The following is a 12,500-nucleotide window of genomic DNA, read 5'->3' as shown; positions in this document are numbered from 1 at the left end:
GTTTCTAGTGAACCGTAGACTGTAGCCGAGAGTGAAACGATGGCCGACGTGGTGGAGGAAGTGATTGCCCAGGTGCAGGAGAACCTCACGGCCACGGAGACGGAAGGCGCGACGACGAATGCCACCGGCAAGATACCGTCCACACCGGAAGGTATGGCGCTGGCATATGGCACACTGGTGGTGATGGCCATGCTGCCCATCTTCTTCGGTTCCATCCGCTCGGTGAAGCACCACAAGGAACAGAAGACGGCCTTCCAGAAGACGGGTGAAAAGCCGGACACGATGTCGTCGCATGATGCGATGATGTTCCCGATCATGGCCTCCTGTGCGCTGTTCGGATTGTACATGTTCTTCAAGATCTTCTCGAAGGAAAACATCAACTTCCTGCTGACCGGATACTTTTTCTTCCTCGGTGTGATGGCCCTGTCGCACCTGCTGAGTCCGATCATTAGCTCGCTGATACCTGCCTCGATACCGAAGATCCCGTACCATCTCTCCTTTGTCCAAGGGCCACCGGAAGGGGGTGAAAAGAAGAGCAAGGAAAAGCGATTCCTGATCGATTACCGGTTTACGACGCACGACATCGTCTGCTTCATCGTGTCACTGGTCATTAGCGTTTGGTATCTGCTGCAGAAGCACTGGATCGCCAATAACCTGCTCGGCATCGCGTTCGCCGTGAACGGCGTGGAACTGCTGCACCTGAACAACGTTGCCACGGGTTGCATTCTGCTGTGTGGTCTCTTTGTGTACGACATCTTCTGGGTGTTTGGTACGAACGTCATGGTAACGGTGGCCCGTTCCTTCGAAGCTCCGATCAAGCTCGTCTTCCCCCAGGATCTCATTACGAATGGACTGTCGGCCTCGAACTTTGCCGTGCTCGGGCTCGGCGATATTGTTATCCCCGGCATCTTCATTGCCCTGCTGCTTCGCTTCGACAACAGCTTGAAGCGCAAGAGCAACACGTACTTCTACGCGACGTACATTGCCTACTTCGTTGGCCTGCTGGCAACGATCTTCGTGATGCACGTATTCAAGCACGCACAGCCTGCTCTGCTGTACCTGGTACCGGCCTGCCTCGGTACACCGCTGCTGCTGGCCCTGCTCAAGGGTGATATTAAGAAGCTTTTGGCGTAAGTAACCACCCCTTTGACGGCGGGATAGCAGTGCTCTAATCACATTTATGATACTTACAGATATGAAGATCATCCGGAAGAAAAGACGAAAGAGGGCTCGAAGAAGGATGTAGAGAAGAAGGAACCGCAGGCGAAAAAGGAAACGAAAAAGAAGGAATCGAAGAAGGCTAAATAAATCTCCGATCTCTCGCACACTAGTACCCGCCTGCTCCTCTGCCTCGTCAATCTTCCTGCCTATACCAGACGACCGACCTGGCTGATGCTTCCATCCATGAATCCGAGCGAAAGGATACATTAATTTGGCGGCAGCTGCGGTTAACCGCTTTCCAGGCCAATCCTTTAGTAGTATTCCAACGAGCAGGAAAGTCACAAATAGTAACGTTTGCACAAACATCTTAAAGCACCTCCTTCTCTAGCAGGAGGAGTCAGCTGTAGGGGTACTGATAAAATAGTTAAGTTAACGGGACGAGCTACATCAAACCAATAGCTTTTTGCAATCAAATCTTATCGAGCACCTTGAACGGACGGAAACGCTTTTTCGCTTTGTTTCACAGGACTGAAAAGAATCGGGGGAACTGAATTAGATTCGTTTACTAAATTACGATAATTTGTGTAGTTTTTTGTGGAACAAGGGAGTGAACATTCGGATTGATTCCGAACGCAGCGACATCAGCATTAGGACAAGAGCATTACAGGTCACACCGCGGAGATGCATTGGATTTAGAAGGGTTGGTGCACGCGACCATAGTAAATTTTGATAAACGAGCGTGAACCGTGTGAAGGCACTGCCGCCGCGTGGTTATTCGGATTGGGCAACTACGGGGAAAATTTATGAGAGTAGAGCAAAGACAGTGAAGTATTTTAATCTCCGAAGAATGCTTTACAAATAAACTGAATGTTCGTACGTTGTGAACGGAACAAAAGATAACTAGATTCACTGCATTTTTTTATGGATTGTATTTCATTCTGATTTTTATGCTGCAAAAAAATAAGAACCTTCCCCCGCAATTCGTGTCTCGCTTCGCCTTCCGCCTTGCCTTAGGCGGCGGTCGGTTTCTTCAGGCTTTCCGGCGTAATATCGTCCAGATACTTGATGCCTTCCTTATCTATGACTGCTACCTTAAAGTTTGGCAGATTCAGGATCAGGCGTCGATGGATTTCGGCCACTCCTTTGCGAAAGATCTCGTACGCTTCCTTCTTCGTGATTCGGTCGTGATGGTAACGATCGAAGATACTGGCCACGAACATTCCGCCGTATCCGTGAGCGGCGTACTTGACCGGCAGCGAGTTGGCCAGATAGTCAATGTAGTGTAGCTGCGGTCCGTCCACCTCATCGCAGCCACCGAGCAGAATGTTCACGTTGTAAGGCGTGCGCGATCGCAGATAGTCGGCCAGATTGCGGCGCGTGAAGTGTGCTGCCGCCTTCGGGCCCAGCTCGTACCCGTTGCGCATTTTGTAGAGCAGAATGTTTTTGCTGATGTACTCCGTGAACTGTACGCGATCGCCGGGTTCTCCCATGGTCGCCATCAGCACCGTATCCGAGACTTCGGAGATCTTTTCCTCATCTGCAAGTGGCCGTGGCGTCCCGGAGGAAAGTTAGTCAGGTTAAGCGTGACATGCACAACCCGCATCAGTTGTTTGCGGTCGTACTCACCGTCCTTTAACACCATGATCGAATGTGCATGGGTGCAATCGGCCGCCAGCATCACAAAGTCAGGACCACGGATTCCGAGCAAAGTTTCCATGATTAACGCGAATAAAGTAGTACAAGTTTCTTGAAGAAATCCACAACAAATTTCATGAATCGCGACCGGAGAATGACAAACACAAAATCCGCGGTTTGACGTTTCGGACCGCCCCATTGACACAGAGGATTCTCCACCAGGCAACCACAATGAGTCATGTATGTAACTTTTTCACCGGGAAAACCGGCAAAAACATGCAATCGTGCTGCGTGCTGGTTGGTGTTTAAAATGGTTTTTATTCAAAGTTTTCTGCTGAAATCATTTAAAAAGGTTCATGAGTTATGCCACACCACTCGTTCGCTTATTAATCTGTCTCGTCTCTTCTCCGTAGCCTTTAAGATACTCCCTTAGAGGACGATTTCTTGACACACTGCGACTCACGGTGAAAGGTGGACACGGTGGAAACGGCTTACCAAAGTACGGTGGTGCCGGCGGACAGGGCGGAGCGGTCTATTTCGTGGCAAAGGATGGCACCTCATTACGCGACGTGGTAGCAAAGTTCTCCAACAAACGAATCGTTGCGGGGAACGGGGAGGAAAGCTCAAAGGCTCGAATTCTAGGACGAAGAGGCACGGATCAACGGGTAGAGGTCCCCCTCGGTATCCGTGTGCTGGACGATTTGGAGGGCACGGTCGTTGGTGAGCTGGATGAGGAAGGAAAGAGTTGTCTTGCAGCTGGTGGAGGTAGTGGTGGTTGCTCTGGAAACTCGTTTCTCGGCAAAGCAGGCCAACTCCGAACGTTAACGCTCGATCTGAAGTTGATTGCCGATGTGGGATTGGTTGGGTTCCCCAACGCCGGCAAAAGCACACTGGTGAAGGCGGTATCACGTGCGTCGCCGAAAATCGCTTCCTATCCTTGTAAGTCTGTGTGGCTGTTTTCCGGCCTAGGGCGCCTTTATTCGATTTAAATTTCCAATTCCCCTTCAACAGTTACTACAATACGACCACAGATTGCCACGATCGAGTATGAAGATTACCGGCAGATAACGATAGCCGATTTACCGGGATTGATCGAGGGTGCTCACGCCAACTACGGCATGGGACACAAGTTTCTGAAGCATGTCGAGCGGACACGGCTCCTGCTTATCATCGTGGATGTGTTCGGTTTCCAGCTTAGTCCAAGGCATCAGACACGCAATTGCCTTGAAACGATTTATGCGCTCAACAAAGAGCTGGAGCTGTACGATGAGACGCTGCTGGACAAACCGTGTGCACTGGTGATCAACAAGATGGATCAGCAGGGCGCAATCGAAGAGATCTGCAAATACGACCGATACTTTCAGTCACTTGAAGGTAATTTGAATTTGAGGAATTCATCAATTCGGTTGCATTCAATGCGTAATGAATATGTGTTACTTAATCCTTAGATGGCCTGGACCTATGTCCCGAAGAGCTGAAACCAAGCAAGCTGCTTACGATCGACAGCGTGATCCCCATTTCGGCGAGAAGCATGACGGAAGTGGAGAAGGTGAAGCAGGAGGTACGCACCATTCTCGATCTGAAGGCAGAGGAAGAACAGCAACGGATAGAAAACTCTGACCGAGAGGCGAACCTTCGCGAAAAACTACACGAACGGGGACCAAAAGTGGTGTAAAGGATGCCTTCGTCATAGTTTGCCAATAGTGAGGATGTAAATAAATTACCATACAATGTATTATTATCCTTGGACTGTTGTGCATGCATTATCGTTTATGGATATTATCCACCATAATGCACGTTACGCGCATGTCCTCGCGACATGTTCCTAGCTCCGGGTAGCAGCTGTTCGGTAGCTCCGGCGGGAAGCATGGTTACCACCGGCACCGTCAATCAATTGAACCGAACAAGTGCGATGCGTTGCCAGGGGCAACGTTTGCATTTATGGCCGGTTTGCTTGGAGCCGACATACTTGAACAGTTGCTTTTTTTCCTTTTTTCCTCACTGACCATAAATTGTTATTGCTAAGTAGGCAAGCACACGGAGTATTGCGTGCAGTGCATCGTACTCGTCTGCGCCTGGCATCGTGTATCGGCCTGTCGGCGGCGGTGATCCGGCGACACGAGAGTCAGAATAGGGCTGAATTACTGTCAGAATACGGGCACCTTAATCGGCAGCGTTCGTGCAGACAGCGCCCTGGGTGGATTAGCGGGCCAACCTCTATCGAGAATCAATCAAACTTTCGCGGGTCTCTGGCGTGAAGGTTGCCTTCTGCTGCCTTGAGCCCTTTTAGCGAAGCTGACACGCTGACACGGTTGCATTACATCACCGAGCTGCATCCAGCAAAGTGCAGTGTAGTCTAGCCACAGCCAGCTGTTTCTTTAACCACCGAAACATGGATTGGCCCAGCACTCGTGTGGCCCAGGGTGGGCTCTTCCATACCCCGCGTGCCCGCTACACGAAGGAAACGCAGGATTTGATCAAAGGTGAGCCGTTTTCCGGTGAAAGTGACGATCGGTCGATGGATAAGTTGGCCTTTTTCAATTTTAGTACTCATGGAGGAAGCGAAATTGACTATCCTGCAAAGGAACAAAATCAATTATCATCTACGCAACGGGGAACCGCTGCCATTGCCGAAGGAACCCAAGTACGAGCAGGAGTACAGCAACTTCCTGCCCCTGGCCATACCGAGGAAAAACATAAAAAAGCGATCACTGAACACAATCATCGAGAGCGGGGCTTTCGATGTGGAGAAGTATGTGCCACACAAACCGAAGGAACCGATCGAGAAGATGAAGCAGAAGCTGCAGGAGCAGATGAGTGGCATCAAGGTGTTCCCGGATGATGGACGCCGGCGACGGGTGGTTCGTAGTAAAAGTGAAGATTGCATGGACTTTGTGGCTCCGGATCGTGCCAGTGAGCGTAAGTATAGTCCACGGAGGGTTGAGGTGGTTTGTGCCATTCTGATCGTGACCACGTTTTCAGTGCTCGAGGAAATCAACGAACGCGTACAGTGGCTAGAGGAGATGGAAGCACTTGGCGAAGGTAAAAAGCATCGCGCCACGATCCAGCTCCAGATAGCCGAGAAGCTGAACGAACTGAAGCGCCTGGAACGGAGCAAATCGCAGGACAATGAAATCTGAAACGGACGGAATTCCGATAGCACCGAACCCATGCACTGATGGACACTTCGAAGGAAGGACGACACGAAACCGCACACAATTGCGCGCTGTTTTAAATTCACCATTCCTTTCCTTTTATATTAAATTCATTACACGCTTAATTCTACAGCAAAATTACGTCCGGGTGTACCCCAAATACACTCTCTTCACACGTCGTACAGAAACGCAACGGGGTTCGCGTGGCGTTTCTCGCGGTCCTATTCCGGTTCATTCCAAGGATCAAACATCGAACGATGAAGAAAAGCGGGCGCGGCATCGAGGACATGAAATAACTCTTTATCCGGTGGAGCCGGATAGGATGAAACGAATAAAGCTCGAAATGCACTCTTCGGTTTACGACGAACGAAATTGCACACTTCTGACCGGGGTCGGGTTCGTCTAGGTTGCCCCCTGAACACTTTCGCTCCCGCGGCGCGGTAATCACTATCCTTGCGCTGCTTTCGCTTTGTTTTTAACCTTTTTCACCTTCTTCAGACCGTCCATGCTGGAGCGGAGCACCTTGGAATAGGTTTCCATAAACTTAGCCACATCGTCGCGCCTCACCACCGTCGACAGCTTCTTCGAGCGGGACCGGGCCCGGATCAGGCAGCTGTACTCGTCCGGCACCGGTAGCGGGGGATTTCCTTCTCGCGGCTTTGGCCTATCGTGTCCGTCATCTGAAAGCATAAAACGCCGGCAGATTGCCGGCGATGGGCGGTAATTAGCAGCGATTCTTCGGTGTGGCCCGAGTTGCGTGAAGACTTACATCGCTTGATGGTAACCGTGAAGGAGGAATCTTTCCGTGCGGATTGTGTTAAAAGGGTGAGTCTCGTGAAAAACTGAAAGAGCGACGAACCAGTCGGATTAGTGTGGGTCGAGGGAATCTCCGGATCAACGGCTTACCTCTTCGTTGCTCAATAAAACCATCCTGGCAAATTATATCGAATAAAATCGCAGTAAAAGTTCGGGAATCCTGAACAGCGTGGAGTTTTGTGTAGATGTGGCCCCATTGATCGATCAACTGTCATTCATCGAAAAAAACTACCGTTTAATGCCCAGAATGTTACGTTTCTTGTGGCGCGGACTAATCAAAATAAACAATCGGGCGGTTTTTCATGTTTTCCACCAAAGAAAGCTCAGTTTTTAAGGAAAATTCCTCCAGCCAACCGCCCAGACAACCCAGGAAACGTGGACGTCCTCGCCAGGAAACGTTGAAGCATGACGCGACTCGGTTCACGTGCCGGGTAAGGCCAATCAACACAATAACGAACTGCGTGTGTGCTCATCTCGAACATGAATTCTAGATCTGCAATTATGAGCTGGTGGACACGATCGGGCTTGAGCGGCACCAACAGAAGCACGAACCACCGGGAGGATTTCTGTGTTCCGTGTGCAAGGCACCGTTCACGTCGCCCCAGGCAAGGAATGAACACAAAAGCCAGGCTCATCCCGTGTATCGGTGTCGGCTGTGCAAGGAATCCTTTCTCGATGAGGCACAGTTCCAGGCGCACCACAAAACGGTACATGTGGAACCTACCGAAGGAAGCAATGGCGGTACTCTTTCTTGCCGCTCTTGTGGGACACATTTCCGGACGACATTCCAGTTGCGGTAAGAAAGATGAAACCGTTTCTAATGGGATCGTAACTGACCAATTTTATGTTCTTTTTTTCCCTGATAGTGTCCACCTCGAGTCCAAGTGTGGAACGAAGAAGCATTTCCAGTGTGATATCTGCCAGCGGTACTATTCCTCGCAAGCATCCTTAGGTGTGCACCGAGGGCTACACCAGGCCAAGAAGAGCCATTTGTGTGATACCTGTGGTGCCAGCTTTTACAACCGTGGGCAGCTGAAGGTTCACGAACGGGTGCACACAGGCGACAAACCCTTCAAGTGTAATGTAAGTAAAGCTACGTGTTAATACCAATTTGCAGCATGTTCGTAAACAGTATTCTGAATCTTCTTCTCTTTCAGAAATGTGGCAAAGCTTTCTCCCATCGTGAGAGTCTTGTGACGCACTCCTCCCTGCATAGTGGCATCAAACCGTACGTGTGCACGCATTGTAACGATCAATTTTCATGTAAAGGAAATCTCATCAAACATCTTCAACGGAGACCTCTAACTTGTGGGAGAAAGGAACAAGAAGTTAAAACCGTTTCCGATGACCCATCGAGTGCTGAGGGTATGCGAAGCAATGAAATTAATTTAAATACCATCCGGTCCTAATCATTATCATTTTGTCGGTTTAGGTGTGGTGGAAGAAGCGAAACCCCTTCCAATCGTAAAGAGCGGCAAACGGGTGCTCATTTCACGGACGAAATTAGACGACGAGAATGATGGTGATACGGAACACTTTGAGGTACAGGAAGTATCTGGATCTGAAAGTGAGGATACAGGACACCTTCTGGCGAGTGAAGAAAAAATGGAAATTATTCCTGCGGGAGAGCACATAACGCTATTGGAAGTGGATCTCAATGCGCAAGGCCAGTCTGCAGTAGATCAAAATGAAATGGAGGTTACTGTTCCTAGCTGGAAGATGGAAAACGAGGATGCTATTCCTACAATGAAGCACAGCGTCAATAAGCAGCATCTTCCAGGCGCTGGCGTCGAGGACGAGGTAGATCTATTTTAGCTGTTCATCATGGTTGGCACTAAAATAATCTAATGTTTTGCTGTTTTGTTAGATTGAGATGCTCGAACCATCCGGAATATCACTAACCGAAGAATGCGGCAAATCGTCTCTCGGTAGAGCCTCAGACGGTGAAGATTCGTACCTTTGTGTAATAGTCAACAATGGGCACGAAATAACTGGCGATGACGCAGAACAACACCATTGGTACACGATTGTCGCTTCAGAGACTGAAACGCGAGTTGAACCATGTCTTCCTGTGAAGGAAGATAAAATAAATAATCAGCAAACGACAACACTGAATGTACCTGCCACTAAAGAAGCCCTTGTCGGTCCTCCACCGACGGATTATGAACGGAAGGAATTGGAGAATGAATCTACCAGCTCATCATCTGGCGACGAAAGCTTGTGGTTCGAAGAGAATGTTTCGAATGCAAACGGTAGATCAGCTAGAAAGTCAAAGAAAAGTACAAACCCGGAACTAGTACGAAACATCAAAAGCAACCTGAAAGATGAAATACCAACAAAAGAAACTTCAACAGAGTCATCGAAGAAGCCGTCCAGAGCAGAACTTTCTCAAGATGAGATCGATGAAATGTAAGTCGTTATGATAACTGTTGCTTTGATTTTATGCGATAAATTTAATGTTGATGCATTGTTTTCACAGGACGATTAGCCTAGAAGTGGAAGAGGTGGAGAAACAGTTGCAGTAAGTATCGAATAAGCTGAGTGGGTTTAAAGGAAATGAGAGATAAAATTCGATTTCATGTTCCGCAGAACCTTGAAGGAAAACTACAAGATAGTAAGCGGTGCGGATTATCAGTGTAATCTGTGCCCAGTACAGCACACGTCGGAATATCTGATCGCCAGGCACCTCGAGCGAATGCACGGTATTCAGCTGACGGCTATTGAAATGCTGCATCTCATAAAAAAGCCCCCCTGGCCGGACATCCTCTATCGCTGCAAGTACTGCGGGCGGATGTACAGCAATCCGGCGCGATTGAAAGTGCATGTGCGGCATCACGGACCGCATGGTACGTTACTGCACAAGTGTACTTGCTGTAGCCGGTACTTCGAGACGGCAGAAGATAGCCGACAGCATGCGCTGGCTACGCACCGTGACCGATTGGTGTGTAACATTTGCCAGAAACAGTTTCAGGATCCAGATTGCTTGCAAGGCCACATTCGTTACGCGCATCGTGGTGTGAAGGAAAAACGTCGTTTAAACTTTGTATGCCTTCGGTGCGGTAAACGGTTTACTTCACGCTCCGTACTGACCGACCACGAACGATCCGATTGTGGTGATTCACCGATTTACAAGTGTGAGACATGCGGCAAGCATTATTCCAGTTACGGTGCATGGAAGGTTCACAAGGAGTTGCACAAAGATCAGCTACAGTTTATGTGTAGCTATTGCATGAAACGTTTTCGCACCAAGGGGCAGCTTAAGATTCACGAACGATCGCATACGGGTGAGAAACCGTTCCGCTGTGAGTACTGTCCGAAGGCATTCCCATACCGGGAATCGCTCATGACGCATCACGCGATCCATACCGGAAACAAGCGATTCAAGTGTGCGGACTGTAGCCAAGCGTTCACTTGTGCCAGCAATCTAAAGTCTCATCGTCGAACGCACCATCCAAGCTAAAAGGAGAGGCGGTTTTTTTTGCTAATAATAAAATGTAACTTTATTTGAAAATATTTAAATAACACGAATTATAATGCCCAAAAAAAAAACAATCGTCCTGGTATTCTTGAAATAGTTCTCTTGCGTACACACTCATCCTTCAGTTTGTATCTCACCGTCGCGTCCGAAAGAAACGAAAAAAGTGGCCTTTTAAAGGCCCCGCTCGTAACTTCCAAACTTTTCCGAATGCCCTTGAGCAGAGTCGCGGCCGAATGGCCCATTCGCCACTGTCCAACTCCATCAACGTGTTTCAGTCATTCTGGTGGCGGGAGGGTTTTCGTGCTTGGGCAACTTTCCCAACAATTATAAGCTTTCTACGCATGAGAAAACACGGAAAAAGTTGCCCTCACAACCCACGAGCCGTCCAACTGGCCCCAAAAAGGGAACACAAAAACACCTACACACACGCGCGGGGCTTGTGTGGCCGGCGCCAGGAAACAGCGGAACAGCAAGTAACGGAAGAAGGATTTGCAAAAACGGAACAGAACAATAACACAGCATCTCTCCGCCATGTATGCGCTGTCCTGTAAGGGATGAATGCGCTTTGCACAAATAGAAAAGACGGTTCAACTAATAACCGGAGAACCGGAACTGGAGCATAAACTGGATGCGCATCGCCACGGTGTCTGCCAAGAAGAGGTTTCTGTGTGGCCGCTTTTTGCTGCTGATTTCATAACGCAACCCCTATCTGAATAACGAAAGACGTGGTCGTGGACGGTTTGCCCAAAGTATTAGGCATTGTTGAAGTAAAGTGCACATTCCTCGATGGTGCTGACCTACATCGAGCCATGGATAGAACGAAAGAAAGGCTCTCGGTGCTCGGTGGAATAAATAAAAATCTGAATTCGATGAACGGACTGGTCCAGCGTACACCTGGGACCTGGTTCAAGATGCTTCCATTTCTAGATGCCCCGAGGGTACCGGGCCACCGGACCGGCCATCGAATCGACACAAAGACCCATAAAACATACGAGCAAATGATGATACTGAATAAGACCCTCTCCTATCGAAATCCATTCTAATCTTACTGTCTTGGTCTGGTTCGGTTTCCAATTTCTGAGCAAAGACGTGGACCACTCGGCCGATGCCGATTGTTTGAGTCAAGTTTTCAAACAACTCCAGCTCGATGGCTGGAGAAAGAAGACTCAGCTGGTTAGCAGGGATTTAGGACTTTCCCCGTTATGAACGGTATTCCCCCCGGGGGGGAACGACGCAAAAAGCAGTCTATAAATTAAGGTTCGTCCTTGGCAGGGGCGTGAAAAACGGGAAACTGATTATGAGATTACCCGCTGACAGGGCCAGGGCATTCGCAAGTTCTGTGTCGTCTCCTGAATTGATGAATATCGTACAGAAGTTCAATAACAAAAAAAAATGTTCCAAGAAGCGTGATGTATTCCAACTACGATTCCACTTAACCGGCAGCGGCAACCTCGAGGACGCCTCTCGAACGATTCCAACTATTATAGCCGCCGGCAAAGTAAAAACCCGGACACCGCCTCATACCAGAGACCCCGTGATAAATGATGCTACTTATGTTAATCGTCCTTGACCGGGGCACACGAGCTGGCTGCTGGCTGCCAGTTGCGTAAGGCCGGTGGAAAGCGAAAGGATTGCAAAAAGGATTTCCTTCGTTCCGCACGGCTGCTCGGAAGAATGGGCTCTGCACGTCATGCATTGCCCTGGCCAGCACCAGGCAGGGTCTTGTTGGTTCGTTGGATTTTCCCAGGGAAACATTTTGTGCTGCTGGAAATGGAACCGAGTTTCATAGCACACCGCGGCTATGACTGCCGGCTTGCGTTACCGAACGTTTCAATCCACGCCTTTTGGAGGAGACGATTTCACTTGAGTTGAAGGCGAACGCATGGCATACGGAGTTCGTGGCGTTCAAGGTTGAGGAGAGTGTTGTGACCATGGGTGCCCAGCCCTTGAACCCACGTGTTCCTTCAAGCGCGCGTTCCGAACTAGCCAAAGTGTCCGGAGTGTCTCATAAAAAATGTTAATCAACTATCTATTAACGATGATCCGTGCAACACCCGTGCCACCACCCTCACTGTCTCCAATGCAGACCGACCAGAAGAAGGAGACGGTCGCGTGAGTCCGTGTGGAATTGCGTGGCACGTTGGTTGGTGCGTTGCGTGGCCACCACCACGGTTCGTGTGCTGGCTGCGTCATTGCACAAACGATCGACTCGGTGCGTGCCTCGGCAACGAAGGAACCGGAAGGAAGGAAGGAAT

The 12,500-nt window shown here is 49.4% G+C and overlaps 6 protein-coding genes across 6 annotated transcripts in view; 4 read left to right on the top strand and 2 right to left on the bottom strand.

Annotated features, from left to right (window-relative positions):
* LOC126581800 (minor histocompatibility antigen H13) overlaps positions 1 to 2,061 on the top strand; it is a 2,360-nt gene extending 299 nt beyond the window's left edge. The window contains exons 1-2 of the mRNA XM_050245687.1: positions 1 to 1,130; positions 1,194 to 2,061. The exon at positions 1 to 1,130 is cut by the window's left edge and continues 299 nt beyond it. Of these exons, the coding sequence (XP_050101644.1) occupies positions 40 to 1,130; positions 1,194 to 1,308 (1,206 nt within the window). The 5' untranslated portion in view covers positions 1 to 39 and the 3' untranslated portion in view covers positions 1,309 to 2,061. The remainder of the gene's footprint in view (positions 1,131 to 1,193) is intronic.
* A 10-nt stretch (positions 2,062 to 2,071) lies between these two features.
* On the bottom strand, positions 2,072 to 2,964 carry LOC126581805 (proteasome subunit beta type-2). Its single transcript, XM_050245701.1, has 2 exons — positions 2,788 to 2,964; positions 2,072 to 2,698 (listed from the first exon to the last, which is right to left on the bottom strand). The coding sequence occupies exons 1-2, from the start codon at positions 2,876 to 2,878 to the stop codon at positions 2,172 to 2,174; spliced, it is 618 nt and encodes a 205-aa protein (XP_050101658.1). The 5' UTR covers positions 2,879 to 2,964; the 3' UTR covers positions 2,072 to 2,171.
* Positions 2,965 to 3,067: 103 nt separating this feature from the next.
* On the top strand, positions 3,068 to 4,537 carry LOC126581801 (GTP-binding protein 10 homolog). The gene is made up of 4 exons (XM_050245688.1): positions 3,068 to 3,148; positions 3,210 to 3,735; positions 3,808 to 4,170; positions 4,245 to 4,537. The coding sequence occupies exons 1-4, from the start codon at positions 3,107 to 3,109 to the stop codon at positions 4,469 to 4,471; spliced, it is 1,158 nt and encodes a 385-aa protein (XP_050101645.1). The 5' UTR covers positions 3,068 to 3,106; the 3' UTR covers positions 4,472 to 4,537.
* Positions 4,538 to 4,783: 246 nt separating this feature from the next.
* Positions 4,784 to 5,949, top strand: LOC126581804 (UPF0193 protein EVG1 homolog). The gene is made up of 3 exons (XM_050245700.1): positions 4,784 to 5,279; positions 5,344 to 5,715; positions 5,779 to 5,949. The coding sequence occupies exons 1-3, from the start codon at positions 5,189 to 5,191 to the stop codon at positions 5,934 to 5,936; spliced, it is 621 nt and encodes a 206-aa protein (XP_050101657.1). The 5' UTR covers positions 4,784 to 5,188; the 3' UTR covers positions 5,937 to 5,949.
* A 73-nt stretch (positions 5,950 to 6,022) lies between these two features.
* Positions 6,023 to 6,963, bottom strand: LOC126581808 (signal recognition particle 14 kDa protein). The gene is made up of 3 exons (XM_050245704.1): positions 6,858 to 6,963; positions 6,721 to 6,793; positions 6,023 to 6,631 (listed from the first exon to the last, which is right to left on the bottom strand). The coding sequence occupies exons 1-3, from the start codon at positions 6,879 to 6,881 to the stop codon at positions 6,399 to 6,401; spliced, it is 330 nt and encodes a 109-aa protein (XP_050101661.1). The 5' UTR covers positions 6,882 to 6,963; the 3' UTR covers positions 6,023 to 6,398.
* A 78-nt stretch (positions 6,964 to 7,041) lies between these two features.
* LOC126581794 (zinc finger protein 665-like) lies at positions 7,042 to 10,240 on the top strand. The gene is made up of 8 exons (XM_050245677.1): positions 7,042 to 7,198; positions 7,259 to 7,563; positions 7,634 to 7,850; positions 7,925 to 8,132; positions 8,200 to 8,567; positions 8,635 to 9,176; positions 9,247 to 9,288; positions 9,357 to 10,240. Exons 1-8 carry the CDS (start codon positions 7,070 to 7,072, stop codon positions 10,225 to 10,227), a joined length of 2,682 nt encoding a protein of 893 aa, XP_050101634.1. The 5' UTR covers positions 7,042 to 7,069; the 3' UTR covers positions 10,228 to 10,240.
* Positions 10,241 to 12,500: the final 2,260 nt, after the last annotated feature.

This window comes from Anopheles aquasalis, chromosome 2, assembly GCF_943734665.1.
Source record: "Anopheles aquasalis chromosome 2, idAnoAquaMG_Q_19, whole genome shotgun sequence".
Classification (NCBI taxonomy): Eukaryota; Metazoa; Arthropoda; class Insecta; order Diptera; family Culicidae; genus Anopheles; species Anopheles aquasalis.
This window is presented reverse-complemented; position numbering and strand designations above follow the sequence as displayed.